At 48.1% G+C, this 16566-nt stretch overlaps 1 protein-coding gene across 1 annotated transcript in view; it reads right to left on the bottom strand.

The window, feature by feature from the left end:
* ASPM (assembly factor for spindle microtubules) overlaps positions 1 to 16566 on the bottom strand; it is an 86062-nt gene that overhangs the window by 15824 nt on the left and 53672 nt on the right. The window contains exons 20-25 of the mRNA XM_040407564.1: positions 15528 to 15677; positions 11584 to 11750; positions 11285 to 11444; positions 9981 to 10190; positions 7035 to 7184; positions 6733 to 6924 (exon numbers count right to left, since the gene is read on the bottom strand). Of these exons, the coding sequence (XP_040263498.1) occupies positions 6733 to 6924; positions 7035 to 7184; positions 9981 to 10190; positions 11285 to 11444; positions 11584 to 11750; positions 15528 to 15677 (1029 nt within the window). The remainder of the gene's footprint in view (positions 1 to 6732; positions 6925 to 7034; positions 7185 to 9980; positions 10191 to 11284; positions 11445 to 11583; positions 11751 to 15527; positions 15678 to 16566) is intronic.

Raw genomic sequence — 16566 nt, forward strand, 5'->3', positions numbered from 1 at the left:
ATAAGACCCAAATAAGACTTTAAAATCAGACCTCAGCTCAGACCCCAATGTAAATGACCCCCAATCAGACCTCAGATAAGAGCCTCATGCCTCTCAGCCCCCATTATCAACTTTTAAGCTCCCATTATGCCTTCCCATTATCAGCTTTTATGCCCCCAGCAGCCTCATGTTTTCTAAAAAGGAGACTTTTGTATTACTTACCAGTAAAGTCTCTTTCTCGCTCTTCCTTGGGGGACACAGGAAACCATGGGTATAGCTCTGCTCCCTAGGAGGCATGACACTAAGTGAAAGCTGTAAGCCCCTCCTCCATCAGCTATACCCTTCAGCCTGGAGAAGAGACTGCCAGTTGCGTGTCCAAGTAGTGAAAGATAACCACCAACCGGAAAAAAAGAACTGTCGAGCCCCAACGGGGGCAACCAAGCCGGAACCACAACTGTAACCCAAATGAAGGGCGGGTGCTGTGTCCCCCAAGGAAGAGCGAGAAAGAGACTTTACTGGTAAGTAATACAAAAGTCTCCTTTTCTCGCCCATATTCCTTGGGGGACACAGGAAACCATGGGACGTTCCAGAGCAGTCCCAGAAGGGAGGGACCAGAACAAACTAGACCAACACCAGAGGCATCAATCAACTGCCGCCTGCAACACCAGACGGCCTAAAGCAGCGTCAGCCGACGCATGAGTATGCACCCTGTAGAACTTGGTGAAGGTGTGCAAGGAGGACCAAGTGGCCGCCTTGCAAATCTGCTCCGTAGAAGCCCGATTCCTCTGAGCCCAGGAAGCCCCGACCGCTCTAGTGGAGTGAGCGGTAACACCGAGGGGCGGAACCTTGCCCTTGGCGAGATAAGCCTCAGTAACAGCCATCTTGACAAAACGGGCGATAGCAACTTTGGATGCCGCCATCCCTCTGCGCGACCCCTCCGAAACCACAAAGAGCGAGTCAGTATGCCTGAAAGAGCTGGTTACCTCCAGGTAAACCTTGAGCGCCCTGACAACGTCCAGGCGATGAAGCTTCCTCTCCCGCGGGTGGGAAGGGGAAGGACACAAAGAGGGGATAACGATGTCCTCGTTCAGATGAAAGGCGGAGACCACCTTAGGAAGGAAGGAAGGGACCGGACGAAGAACCACCTTGTCCTGGTGGAACACTAGGAAAGGTTCCAGATAGGAGAGTGCAGCCAATTCGGACACCCTCCGAAGAGAGGTGACGGCTACAAGGAAAATAACCTTGCAGGACAGAAGTCGCAAGGAAACCGTCCGCAGAGGCTCGAAAGGAGAAGCCTGGAGCGCTGAGAGAACCAGGTTCAGGTCCCAGGGCGGTACCGGAGGGCGGTACGGGGGAACCGCGTGAGCCACGCCCTGAAGGAAGGTCTTGACAGGACCAAGGGGGGCCAGTGGGCGCTGAAACAAAATGGACAGCGCAGATACCTGACCCTTCAAAGAACTAAGGCCCAGACCTTGGGCAAGTCCGCTCTGCAGGAAGGACAAAACGGTGGGGAGAGAAAAGCGGAGCGGAGGAATCCCCAGATCGGCACAGAACCCCAAATAGGTCCTCCAGGTCCTATAATAGATCCTAGAAGAGGACGGCTTACGGGCGCAGATCATGGTGCGGACGACGTCCGCAGAAAAACCCCTACGTGTCAGGACGGTGGTCTCAACAACCACGCCGTCAAACGTAGGGACCTTAAACGCGGGTGGAAGATTGGTCCCTGAGAGAGAAGATCTTCCCTGGTGGGCAGCGGCCAGGGCGCGTCTGCCAGGAGCAGCATGAGGTCGGCATACCAAGACCGGCGGGGCCAGTCCGGAGCGACCAGAATCACCGAGACGCCTTCCGCCGCGATCTTCCGAAGGACCTTGGGCAGGAGTGGGATGGGAGGGAATATGTATGGACGCGCGAAGCCTCGCCAAGGAAGAACGAGGGCGTCGGCTCCGCAGGCTCCCGGATCCCTGGCCCTGGACAGATAGGCGAGGACCTTGTGATTGAATTTGGAGGCCATGAGGTCCACGTCCGGTATGCCCCAACGAAGGCAAATGGCCTCGAACACCTCCGGGTGAAGAGACCACGGTGGTGCGACTGAGGAAGTCCGCCGCCCAATTGTCCACCCCTGGAATAAAAATTGCAGATAGGGCCGGGACGTGGGCTTCCGCCCAACGGAGAATGCTGGTGACCTCCCGCATTGCTGCAGCGATGCGAGTGCCCCCCTGGTGGTTTATGTACGCCACGGCCGTGGCGTTGTCCGATTGCACACGAACTGGATGACCCTTCAGCAGATGAGTCCAGTGTCGCAGAGACAGAAGGGCCGCTCTCAGCTCCAGGACATTGATCGAGAGTTTGGACTCCGATGGAGACCAAATGCCCTGGACAGATCGGGGAGGAAACACGCCTCCCCAGCCCAAGAGACTGGCATCGGTTGTAACCACCAACCAGTTGAGCGGCAGAAAGGACCTGCCCAGAAGAGGGGACTGCAACCACCAGCGGAGAGATGACCGCACCGGAGGCGATAGATGGAAGGGATGATCCAGAGACTCCGGCGATTTGTCCCAGGAGGAGAGGATCGCCCGTTGGAGAGGGCGGGAGTGAAACTGCGCAAATGGGATCGCCTCGAAGCAGGCAACCATCTGCCCCAAGACCCGCATGCAGAAGCGGAAGGACGGTCGACGGTGGAGAAGGAGACCCCGAATCGCCCGACGGAGGATCAGTCGTTTTTCCGAGGGAAGACGTACCTCCGCCGCTCCCGTGTCTAAAAGCATTCCCAGGAAGACCAGTTGTCTGGAGGGAGGAAGGGAGGACTTGGGGAAGTTGATGACCCAACCGAATCTCGCCAGAGTCTCTAGAGTGAGATCCACGCTGGCAACCGCTTGAGAAAGGGACGGAGCCTTGATGAGGATATCGTCCAAGTACGGTAGCAGAAAAACACCCCTGGAACGGAGTAAGGCCAAAACCGGGGCCAGGACCTTGGTGAACACCCGGGGGGCTGTTGCCAGCCCAAAGGGAAGGGCGACAAACTGGAAGTGGAGGTCCCCCACGGCGAATCGGAGGAAGCGATGGTGACACCGGGCTACCGGAACATGGAGGTAGGCATCCTGTATATCGATGGAAGACATGAAATCTCCCCGCTCCAGGGAAGCCACCGCGGAACGGAGGGACTCCATCCGAAACCGTCGAAGGAGGAGAAAACGGTTGAGCTTTTTGAGGTCCAAAATGGGCCGCACCGAACCTCCCTTCTTGGGAACTACAAAGAGGTTCGAATAGAACCCTTGGAACCTTTACTCTAGAGGAACGGGGGTAATCACCCCCCTGTCCAGTAAGGCTTGAACAGCCGCGGAGAACGCAGCCGCGCTTTTCGGGTCCCGCGGGGGGCGGGAGCGAAAGAACCGATCTGGAGGGAAGGACGCAAATTCGATTTTGTATCCGGAGGACACAATTTCGAGAGCCCAGGCGTCGGAGACGTGAGCCATCCAGATGTCCCTGAAAAGGAGGAGCCGGCCCCCCACCCGGGTGGGTGGGGGCGCGCCTTCAGGCAGAGGACTGCTTTGCTGCGGGTGTGCGGGCAGCCTGCGGCCTGCGCCAGGAGGGCTGCGCCCGAAAAAACGGCTTCCTACGCTTATCCTGGGGAGGGGCCGAAGCGGCAGCTGCGGGGGGAGCCCCAGAGGTCCTGCGGGAGGACCGAAAACGAGACGCACCAGGGCGTCCGCGGGGGGCGCCCCTGGCTTGGGGTTGAGGAAGATGGGTGCTTTTACCACCCGTGGCCTCCGAAATAAGCTCGTCTAGGCGGACCCCGAAAAGGCGGGAACCCGCAAACGGTAGCCCCGCCAAGGAACGTTTGGAGGCAGCGTCCGCTTTCCAAACCTTCAGCCAGAGCTCCCTCCTGACGGAAACTGCCAGGGCGGAGGAGCGTGCAATAAGGGCTCCCGCATCAAGGGAGGCCTCACAAACAAAATTCCCGGCCCGAATAATAAGCTGGGCCAAGGAACGTAGGTCCTGGATGGGGACGTCCGAGTCCAACTCCTGTTCCAGCTGCGCACCCCAAGCAGAGATTGCTTTACCTGCCCAAGCAGAGGCAAAAACCGGTCTGAGAGCAGAACCGGAGGCAGCAAAAATGCCCTTGGAAAGGGTCTCCATGCGACGGTCCTCCGCTGACTGAAGAGAGGACCCGTCGGGAACAGGGATGGCCGTGTTCTTTGACAGACGGGCCACAGGGGGGTCCACCTTGGGTGGGGACGACCAGGTGGCCACGACATCGGCTGGAAAAGGATAGCAAATGTCCAGCTTCTTGGGATTGACAAAACGGGCGTCCGGGCGAGCTCAAGCCTTAGACACCACGGAGGAGAAATCAGAGTGGATTGGAAAGACTTTTGAGGCCTGCCTGGGTCTGATAAAGGAGACGCTAGCTGCGTCAGAGCTAGGGGGGTCATCTTGCACCTTAAAGGTGTCACGAATATCAGAGATGAGTTGACCCATCGCTGAGGCTAGCTTGGACGGCAGGGCCGAGTCCATTTCCAAATCTGAAACCGCCAATTCACCTTCAGAGAGCGAATCCTTTGGAGAGGAGAGGCCCGTCTGAGTGCGCACGCGTGGCGGGGAGAGGGAGGCATGCGAGGAGGAGGCTCGCTCTACTCTAAGACGCTTCTGAGAGTGCCTAGCTCGGGAGGGGTCACTAAGAAAGGGTGAACCCGCTGCAGCGGCAGAAGCGGTGGACCCGGAGGGCGCGACAGTAAGAGTGGCGTCCTGCGGGGTAGGCGGCCTGTCTATTAGGCGGCCCACGACATGAGTGAGGCTTTCCACGGCCTGGGACAGGGATCTAGCCCAGTCAGGCGGGTCAGAGGAAGCAGGGAGCGACACAGCGGGCGACTGAGGCTGTGGTGGAGCTCGGCATGCAGGACAGTGCGGATCAGACTGCCCCCGGGGAAAGGGTTCCCTACAAGCAGTACAGGCATGGTTCTAAGGCTTGGCGGCTGCAGAAGGGTCTGACATGGTGGAAAAAATGTTGCACTTAAAGTGGGAGACCCCAGGGCAAAAGCGGAACGGGGATTACACCCAAGCAACAGTACTGGTGGCACGGAGGGGGTTAACAGTCCTACCAGACCCGGATGATGCAAGCGGCAGCAGCAAGGGGAGCAGACTGAAGGAGGCTGTGGAGGAGAGGCAGCAGGCACGGAGATGAATAGCTTCAGGATCGGACGGCAAAGAGGATTCCACGCAGCACTATGAGATGTGGAGCCCGACGAAACCGGAAGTAGCGGAGCGCATGTAGGAAGCTCCGCCCCCCCTGCCGCGCTGAAGGAGAAGCAGAGCCGCGCGCGCGGCAAAATGATTTTAACCCCCGAGGTGGATGAAGTGCCGGCCAAGATGAAATGGCGCCGTTCGCCAAGTAAGCGGCCCCCGCCGCGCCTGGATGTGGCAGACGGGTCAGAGGCTACAGCCGTCCCCTGAAGGCAGAGTCCGTGCCCTGCCGCTAAATAAAGGACTTGCCCAGACAAAGTCCCCCCCAAATGATACCCGGTAAGGTTGCCGGTCCGATATGCCCATGGGGGGGGGGTGTAGCAGCGGTGGGAGGAAGGAAGGAAGGAAGGGGAGGCTGGAGCAGCCACTCTCACCATACGCTGTCTTCGCCCTCAATCCATCCAGCAGGGTCGCCCCTTCAGCTACTGGCACCGCGGTGGCAGGAGGCCGGGGGAGGGACTTGTCGTGCGGGCGACCCTTGAGCTGGCGGGACGCAGGGGAGCGAGGCTGCCCTGGTCCACCTTGTCTTCTGTGGGGGAGGCGGCAGTGCGGAATTACCGGCACTGGCGCAACTCAACCCCGGGAGAAACAGAGGGGTCTAATGCGCCTCTGTTGTCCCTGTAAGTAGAAAAAAATCGAATTAAAAACAACAAAAAACGCAAAAATAAAAATTATAGGAAAACAACCCTGCATAAGCAGGGGGTGTCTTGCCTCCTTGGACACTAAGCAAAAACTGGCAGTCTCTTCTCCAGGCTGAAGGGTATAGCTGATGGAGGAGGGGCTTACAGCTTTCACTTAGTGTCACGCCTCCTAGGGAGCAGAGCTATACCCATGGTTTCCTGTGTCCCCCAAGGAATATGGGCGAGAAATAAAAAAACACTTGCCTCTCCTGCTCCTGGACGCTGCCGCTCCTCATCGCCCGCGATCCTCTTCATCTGGCTGTCGGCTGTGCTATGTGTACCGGCGCGCACAGCGTGATGTCACAGAGCGACTCACGCCCTGCACAGCCGAGGACCAGGCAGCGGTGAGTACAGAGCCTTCACCGCTTCCTATTCCACCGGTACTAATAAAGCGCTTCCATAATTGAAGCGCTTCATTAGTATTCACCCCATAAGACGCAGGGGCATTTCCCCCCCACACTTTAGTGGGGGGGCGGGGCGGGGGGTGCGTCTTATGGGGTGAAAAATACAGTATATATAGATTATAGTTTTTTGTAGGTATGAAAAAAAATTATACCCTGGGATATCATCAAGGAGGACCTGCAACCTCTCCTGATTTAGTCAATGTATTAACCATAAGTGCATCTTTTCTGACAACTCTGCATTGTGCCGTTCATCTGTTATTCCTCCTAGAAATGTATTAGCAAACTGACAAGTAGGCATTTCCATGATGTGATCTGTAAGTTGTGCCTGAATGAGCTGCACTTTACCTTCGCAAAAGTCTAAGGTTATCCCTCACTGAGCCTGTCTATATGCATAGGCAAATGATGAGAAGAAGACATCCTTGCAGTAGTACCTGGAATTTTACGATTCCACTCATCACTTTAGCATGCTTCCTGTGTTGAAGGAAAACCCTGACACTTCTCTGAATTTTAATGGCGGCTTCATGTCGGCGCTGGAGCCACACTCGCACTGCACGCTGCAGAGTGATTGTCTTTCTCCGTGTGAAGGAAAACGTCCTTTGCTGTACTCTTGCACGATACCACCTCTGCAAAAACAACCACCGATTAGGACCCAGGAAAATCTACAGCACGTGCAATCCAAGATCACACCACACTCATTATATCCACTATGGCTGCCTCCAGTATACTTGCATACCTGAATATAAATCACCTCGGTAATTCGCTTCTGTGCCTTTTTGAAAAGCAAGTGATTTCGGAAATATCTCTGAATCCTCACCGCACATAGATGGTGATGAACAGCAGAACTGAACCTCGTAAGCTGTCTCTCTCGATTTAGACGTGCAGCCTGGAAGATTACATAGTGAAACAGTGAACTGTGTGCTGAAAAGAAAGTGGTGTAAGCAATGGGAGAACAGAGAAGCCATAGCGTCAATTCACACATGGCAGATCTGTTGCAGAAATATCTGGAACTTAACCATTTATCTGAATGAGGTGGTAAAAATAAACGTTCTTCCCGCCAATACAACCCCACGCAGATCCGATTTTGATTCAGACATGAATGCAAAAAATCTTCCTTATGGATGAGCCATATGCAAAAGGGACAATTCTCTGCACCACAGCAGCCTGTTCACCCAAACATTCAAAGGAAATGTGTCAGCAGAAAATGACCTATTGTTTTTATCACGTTTTTACATTATACATATTTTAAAAACTTTCAGTGATACGATTTTTAACTTTCCATGTCGTCATATATAGTTAAATAAAAAATAAAAAAAAAATACTAAAATTCTGCAGTTTTCAAACTAACTAAGCCAAATAATACTGCACTGATAACTTTTCCTTAGTCATCTCATCACAAATCAGGGTAAGGCTACTTTCACACTCGTGTTTGGTGCGAATCCGTCATAGATCTGCACAGACGGATCCACACCGATAATACAACCGCATGCATCCGTTCAGAACGGATCTGTTTGTATCATCTTTAACATAGCCAAGACGGATCAGTCTTGAACACCATTGAAAGTCAATGGGGGACGGATCAGTTTTCTATTGTGCCAGATCGGTCCCCCATTGGCTTTCAATGGTGTTCAAGACGGATCCGTCTTGGCTATGTTAAAGATAATACAATCCGTTTGGCTCAGTTTCATCAGACGTGTCCACCTCCAAAGCGGAATGGAGACGGAACGGAGGCAAACTGATGCATTCTGAGCGGATTCTTTTCCATTCAGAATGCATTAGGGCAAAACTGATCGGTTTTGGACCACTTGTGAGAGCCCTGAACAGATCTCACATAACCCACTTAACACAGAAACCACCATTGACAATACGACTGGGTTCACATATGCATTATGAACTCTGACAGTCTGTTCCAGCAGAGGAACAAATACTGGAGTTCACCATATCCGACAGTCGGATCCCTGCTGGAGGAGCAGGTTCCGGCGGTGTACGGCAGTGTCTGGCTATGCCGTATACAGTAAACTCCAGCAGTCTCTGCCACAATATACAACTTGTATGTGAAGACCCTGAATGATGTAGAGTTCAATCATTTACACCTGGAAACAGGCAAAAATCGCGGTGAATTTGCTGAGGCCAATGACCCCACCTACGCCATTTACCAGTGACGAGGACAGCATCAAAATATTGTGCAAAATGGGTTCTTGCGACTTCTACGTCAAACTGGTGTATGGGGTCATGATGAATGATCCCCAATGAGTCCCCTCCCTTCTATTGTGTTTATGGCCCATGAAGGCTGCTGTCTGGCATTTCTATAAATGCTGTGAAGAAAAGCTCAGAAATGATGGTAGCCCCATCATCATGTTCAGGCAATAGAATAAAAAAAAATAATACAACTCAGATAATACAAGGGTATGTGTAGCTTTAACTGACAAAAGTATGATACACGCACTTTAATATAGAACACGCAGTACTGCCTTATGGGATAAAGCTACCAGTACTGCATGGCAAATAATCATTTTCTTTAAAGAAAACCTGTCCCCATGAAATGCAGTGCAATCTGCAGGCAGCATGGTACAGAGCAGGAGGAGCTGAGCACAGCGATATATCGTTTGTGGGAAGAGATTCTGTAAAACTTGTGATTTACATATTGAAAACACTGCCGTTTCTGACATCACTTGTTATGGATAGCATTCTCTTTGGGTATACAGAGATAGCTGTCAGTCACCAATACCTGTGCACGGTGGTGCTGGGGTCTTAAAGTAGCACTCCCACAGAAATCTTTATTCTCTGACCTGTTAGAAAGGTACATGATGTAAACCAGACATCCTCAAACTGCGGCCCTCCAGCTGTTGCAAAACTACAACTCCCAGCATGCCCAAACAGCCTACAGGTATCAGCCTACAGCAGGGCATTGTGGGAGTTGGTTTTACAACAGCTGGAGGGCCGCAGTTTGAGGATGCCTGATGTAAACTGTAGTGAATGTAATCTTCTTACTAGTGACTGTATTCGTCAGTTATAACCTCCCTTCTGATCCTCAGCTGTATCATGTGAACAACAAGCTGACTCTCCAAACAACACTTCATCTTATGTGTGGACAGGAAGCCAGTTTCTCTATGTATTCCTATGGGAGCTTCAATGTCAGTCTCATAGGAATGAATTGGTAAAGTAACTGACTTCCTGTCTTGTGTCAGTTGAGAGTGTCAGTCACATGACAGCTGAGAATCAGAAGGGAGATTATAACTCAAAATACAGTCACTAGTAAGAAGATTACCTTGACTTCAGTTTATATCATATACCTTTATAACAGGTCAGAGAATAAAAACATTTGTGGGACTTTTTTTTTTTTTTAAAGAAAAAGCAGAGATATAAAATGTGAAACTGACAAGTTTTATTGAACCTTTTTACACAAATCTGCTCAGCTCCTCCTGCTCTATAACCTGCTGCCTGCAGATTACACATCAACTGGAAAAAAAAAAAAAAAAAAGCAGAGGGTGTCCATAATACGTTTCTGGCTGCAGGAGAATTGGAGCGCAGTATCAGAAAAGCAAAGCTCCCTCCACTATTTAAAAATAATAATAAAAATCAAAATAATTCTGAACCTATTCAGGCAACAGAAATGTTCATCATTTGGGTATGACAATCCTACCAAGTACAGTTTGCATAATGAGCTCTATACTGTAGTTACCTCTTTTCTGGCCAGCCATTCTCGGACAAAGGTCTGCAGTCTGATGACAGAATTCCTCAGTTGCAGGTAACGAAGGTGCTCCCATCTTCCTTGCTGCAAAGCCCTAAAGCGCTGCTGTAGTGTCACCGCTGCACCTCTCAACCTGAGAAACTGCCGTCTATGCCAGAAGCCTCTGAATGCCGCTTGTATGACATGAGCTGCCTGCTGTCTCTACAGACGATAAAAACAGGATGCCGCTTAAGTTTGTGGTTCTCAGCATGTCTCAGACAGAAAAGCTGGTCTATGCAAAGGCTACTTAAATTTCTCATAGCAAATAACAGACAAGCAGAGGTTGATTCTCAGGAAGCAAAAGTGTTATTATTTGTTTTGTTTTTTTTTGAAAGCATGAAGAAATTCCTTGAAGGGGTTGTGCAGGCCGTATATATTGATGATCTATCATCAGGATAGCTCAATCAATCATCAGCGGGGGTCCGACACCCAGAACCCCCACCGATCAGCTGTCTGAAGAGGCGGTGGCGCTGCTTCCTGTTCATTACACTGCCCCTCGTCTCAAGTGGAGCGGTGGCGTAGTGTAATTACAAGTACTCGCTCCATTCAAGTGCACCGCCGAAACGACAGTGTAAAGAACAGTAAGCAGCACTCGCATGGAGGCTGCCTCCTCTTCAAACAGCTGATCTGGGGGGTTTGGATATCTGTATTCTGGATATCTGTATTCTGACTTCAGAGGGCATTCTCCATCCGGAAAATGGATTCAAATAGTATATGCTGTGTTTCTAAGAGGTGCACATCTTTTAATATCCCCATTTATTTACATAAGCTCTCTATTATGCATATAAAATGCAAACAAAATACTGATGAAATACTGACAAAAATATGTTTGTGTAATAGCATTAACGGGATAGTCCTGCTTTATACTCCTTTATAAAAGTTTGGTATTGCACTGTACTTAAAGTCATCTGCTCTGTCACTGAAATCCCAATCCGCTCTCAGAGCTGCCCCTTGGCCTATCAACGGGGTCACGTGCAACGTTGTGGCCAATCACTGGCCTCCAAGATTACGTGTCCCCAAGCCGCATGTCACATGCAGGCTATCATCTGTGCCTTTGGCGTAAAAGTAATTTTTCCTTGTGTACTAGTCCAAGGATCTAAGAAGGCACTTTTTATTTCATGTGCATTGTTGTTTGTAGGATATACAATATGTCCGTTATCATTGTATTCCATACGAATCACCCTCCCAGGAAGGTCTGGTATTCCCGTCTATAGGGGGTTATAATGTGAGTTGGGGGAATATGTCAGAAAACATACCTTATGGATCTCTTTTCTCACCACATATCCTCTGTAGAGGGACTGAAGTTTTTTTGCAGCTGCTTGTTTCTGCAGAAAGTTTTTGCGGATATTCCTTGCAACAAGGGTCTCTCGCCACCTCCTCTGAATGCATACAGCGGCCTTTCGAATTTGTGTAAACCTAACGCCATAGACAGAGACACATCCATCAAGATACTATTATTAACGTGCTCAATGACCTGTACTAATTGTACAATACACATGTAAACCTATCCCACTAGGTAGGACATAATTGCTGTAGGTGGGCAGTGCCAGCTTACCTTGCCCTTTCCTGCTTGGCTCTCACGCTTCTCTGAACAGTCTTCACAGTCCTGATGAGGGTAATGTAGTTTCTACGCACAGTGTAGGATCTGTAGAAGCGCTGGATCACACAAGCAGCTCTCTCTTTTCTTAATAGCACCCTGGCTTGTGACGCCCTATGGGCAGACTAAATTGTGTGAACAAAAAAGAAAAAAATGTAATGTACTTAGGTTTTTTTTTTTTTTTTTTTTTAAAGATGCAGAAATGTAAGCTTTTAAAATAAAAATTAGATTTTAGATGGTTTGAGCAAATACACGTAACATTTGGAAATAATTAAAACTATCAATTTTATAATAAATTAACGCATAAGTGACTGCCAACACGCCTTTTTACAGTAGTCACTAATCAGACTTCGGAAAGGTTGGCGACTTTTTACTAGGGTTTAAAGGGTAACTGTCATTTTTTATTTTATTTGCTAGTTTATTAGAGCTAGGCATGTATACCTGAGCCAGTCTGTCAATGATTGCCAAAAGATCTGTAATTACCTTATAATAACAGCTTTCATTAATGTCTCCTGTCCCTTTCCACTGCTCCCTTAAAAGACTGTTGCTATGGCTCATCTGTCTCCAGCTAGGAAGACAGAGGGGCGGTCCTTCACACTGCATACCTGCATTAGGCTTCAGAGTGAGGAGGCGTGTCTCTCAGTAATCCAATCTGATTGGCTGGCAGGGAGCTGCCGGCTACAGCAAGTGTGTATGTGAAGTGAGGAAAAGCATTTTTGGCCTCAGAGAACTGGCAGAGGAGCCATCTTGAGAAGATCCTCATAATGTAGGATTCAAAACAGTCGTAATTAAGGGGAAAACTCAAGGAAAACAGTAGTAAGTGAAGAAACTAAAGATTGCTTTATGCATAATGCTGCTGCAGCAGTAACATATGCTAAAATTGATTTTTTTTTAATGAAAATATGAGTTATCCTTTAATCTAAGTGCTGCATGGGATCTAAGTTGTTGAAGGGGAGAGAGCATCGCCCCCGCCCCGAGAATGAGATTGCAGGACGCCAATGTCTTAGTATAGCAGCTGTGGGCCTAATGAAGGCCCAGGTCTGTCTGTAGTGTATGGAGGAGCAGGCTAATGCCTGCCAGTATTGTGCTGACAGTAGAATAAACTATACCGCATAATCAGTACAGTATTATAGGCAGGATCAGAAGATCGCTTGTTTAAATCCCCTGCTGGGACTAATACATTGTAAAAATAAAGTTTTAGCAAACTTAAAAAAATAAAAAAAAGTTTCCACACATTTGGCATCCGCATTTCTGTAACAGCCCGTACTACACAATTATCATTATCCAGCACAATGAGCGCCGTTAAAACAAAAAAACTAACAAAACACAGAATTGCCATTTTTAGCTTATTCACCACAAAAAAAAGGGAATAAAAAAAGTGTTATGTACCCCAATATGATACAAAAAAAGCTACAAAAATAAAACCCTCACAGCTACATAGAAAGAAAATTAAAGAGTAGCTATATGTCCAGAAAGCGTTAATAAAAGCTAAAATCACCAAGTTGTGTACCACAAAATAGTGCCATTACAAACTAGAACTTGTCCAACAAAAATGCTAGCCCTCATATGGTTTCATCAACGGAAAGAAAGTTACAGCTCCTGGAATGATATTAAAAAAACTGCTCGGACCAAGGCCCAAAACAGACTAGTCACTAAGGGGGTTAAGCACGCTTGATATGAAATTTTAAAAAAATGCTACTGTTAATATACTGAAGCCAGTGCAAAAGCCACCCAGAAAAATCTGGACTTTCAGCCATGTTACATGATCTAGATGCAGCACCCGGGCTAAAACATCAGTACATTACACTGGATACAGCAAAGACTTTCTCTGTGCTCACTAGGACATAGGTGGATCAGCGTGCTCTGGGGGATCCATTGTACATATGGAACCAGTAAGGAATGAGGAGCAGCGAGCACGTATTCCTCTATATATTCAATACAAGCACCATTGTGCGCATGTCTGTCTCAATGGGATGCCAGCCAACAAGGTTATGTACATTGTGCAGGAGGCTCAGACATACAGTACAGACCAAAAGTTTGGAACACCTTCTCATTCAAAGAGTTTTCTTTATTTTCATGACTATGAAAATTGTAGATTCACACTGAAGGCATCAAAACTATGAATTAACACATGTGGAATTATATACATAACAAACAAGTGTGAAACAACTGAAAATATGTCATATTCTAGGTTCTTCAAAGTAGCCACCTTTTGCTTTGATTACTGCTTTGCACACTCTTGGCATTCTCTTGATGAGCTTCAAGAGGTAGTCCCCTGAAATGGTTTTCACTTCACAGGTGTGCCCTGTCAGGTTTAATAAGTGGGATTTCTTGCCTTATAAATGGGGTTGGGACCATCAGTGGCGTTGAGGAGAAGTCAGGTGGATACACAGCTGATAGACTGTTAGAATTTGTATTATGGCAAGAAAAAAAGCAGCTAAGTAAAGAAAAACGAGTGGCCATCATTACTTTAAGAAATGAAGGTCAGTCAGCCGAAAAATTGGGAAAACTTTGAAAGTAAGGGCTATTTGACCATGAAGGAGAGTGATGGGGTGCTGCGCCAGATGACCTGGCCTCCACAGTCACCGGACCTGAACCCAATCGAGATGGTTTGGGGTGAGCTGGACCGCAGAGTGAAGGCAAAAGGGCCAACAAGTGCTAAGCATCTCTGGGAACTCCTTCAAGACTGTTGGAAGACCATTTCAGGGGACTACCTCTTGAAGCTCATCAAGAGAATGCCAAGAGTGTGCAAAGCAGTAATCAAAGCAAAAGGTGGCTACTTTGAAGAACCTAGAATATGACATATTTTCAGTTGTTTCACACTTGTTTGTTATGTATATAATTCCACATGTGTTAATTCATAGTTTTGATGCCTTCATAGTCATGAAAATAAAGAAAACTCTTTTAATGAGAAGGTGTGTCCAAACTTTTGGTCTGTACTGTATGTGATGTAAAATATACAAATACTGCTCCACATACTAACAGCAGCATGACAAAAGGCGACGGCCCATAAAAAATATTCTTCATTTCTCAATTCTGGATCTACATACTTTAACTGCATGCAATTAAATAGGTTTTCCAGGAGTAGAATACTGAAGACTATCCTCAGTATAGGAAATCAATATCTGATCGGTGGAGGTCTGACATTGTACCTTCCACCAGCTTTTTGAAGAGGCGCGGGGCTCCCGTGAGTGCTGCAGCCTCTTCCTAAGGCGTCATGCATACGGCCGTTGCCCGGTCGTATTGTGGCCTGCAAACAGCAGGTCCGCAATATGCAGGCACTGGCCATGTGCTCCCCACATCACGGATGTCGACCTATTCAAGTGAATGCAATCCGGAGCCGCGGTGCGGAACGGAAGGCACTATGGAGTGCTTCCGTGGTGTTTCTGTGCGCACAGCAAAAAAATAGAACTTTTTTTTGCGGTGCGGATGGATCACAGACCCATTCAAGTTGAATGGGTCTCAATCCGTCCCAGCCGCCGCCCATGCATTGCGGACCGCAAATTGCAGTCCCCAATGCATGGAATGGCCGCACAACGCATGAGACCTAAGCCTGTGATGTCACATTTCCTACGTGCATCTGAATCCCATTTCAAGTTAATGGCCTGCAATATATATATTTAGCGATGAGCGAAGCACGCTTCAGATGCTACATCCAAAGTCGCTTTGTTCAAAACTTTGGAATAATACTATATGGAGATCAGTCTTCTTACAGTATTAGAATGTATGGGCTCAGATGAGCCGAAGCAAGTTATTCATGAAGTCGCATGAGACTTTGTTAAATAACTTTGGTAGTTGATTTTTAAAAATGAAAACCACTTTAAAACTTGGAACCAAATTTGGCTTCGGTTCCGAACTGAAGCAGAAAAATGAGAGCAACATCCCTCTTTTCCAAGAAATACCTGAAAAACAATGGCAGCCGTCCTGAGCCTCAAGTAATTATGACGATGAAGCATTTGGAGACATTTTGCGCGGTATCTCTGCTGTATAATTAGTGCAGCCTGCTTATACTGCAAGAAAATTTTCCTTTGCTCATAAATGCGCCAATGAACCTGTAGAAAAAAAATATATAAAAGTTTATGCTAAAACCAAGATATTTGTTTAGTTCACATTTCAGCATGTGTGGCTCGGTTCACACCACTATCCAGACTCCTACAGTTTTAAAGGGATTTTCCTGTTCGATATTGATGGCCTATCCTAAGGATATCAATATAAAGGGAGCATTCACACGACAGTGTTTTTCTTCCGCGTCCGTTCCGCAATTTTTGCGGACAATGCACAGACCCATTCATTTCTATGGGTCCGCAAAAATTGCGGAATGCCTTTCATTGTGATCCGTGTGCTGTCCGTTGCTTTTATTTTAGAACATGTCCTATACTTGGCCGCAAATTGCGGTCCGTGGCCCCATAGAAAGTCATTGTGTCCGTAAAAAAAGGATAACACACGGAAATGCATCTGTATGTCATCCGTTTTTTGCGGACCCCTGCACTGAAAACATTCTAGGAAACCCCATTTCAGTTTTTTGCAGACCGTGAAAAACGGATGACACACAGAAGCACCACGTCCGTATTATACGGACTTACGGAACTGAAAGGGAAAGATAACTGAAGACAAACGGAACACACCAACACGGTCGTGTGAATGCGCTCTTAGACTGATGATGGTCCAGCATTGCGGTTTTAGAAGCTATTGGCATTTCTCATGTAATAATTCAGGTGAATTATTTCTTATGACTATGATGTGTTATTCTTCTCTTATTCCTGCTAGAAGTTTATGGATAAAAGTACAGATGGGCGGATCTAGTTGAGGGTGAGTCCCAAAATGCGGAACACACACGGCCTGTATCAGTGTTTACGGTTCCACAATTTGCGGCCCGCAAAACACATACGGTCGTCTTAATGAGTCCTTAGACTTCATTTAAAATTGGCCGTACCCTTTAAA

This window comes from Bufo bufo, chromosome 9 (genome assembly GCF_905171765.1).
Source record: "Bufo bufo chromosome 9, aBufBuf1.1, whole genome shotgun sequence".
NCBI lineage: Eukaryota > Metazoa > Chordata > Amphibia > Anura > Bufonidae > Bufo > Bufo bufo.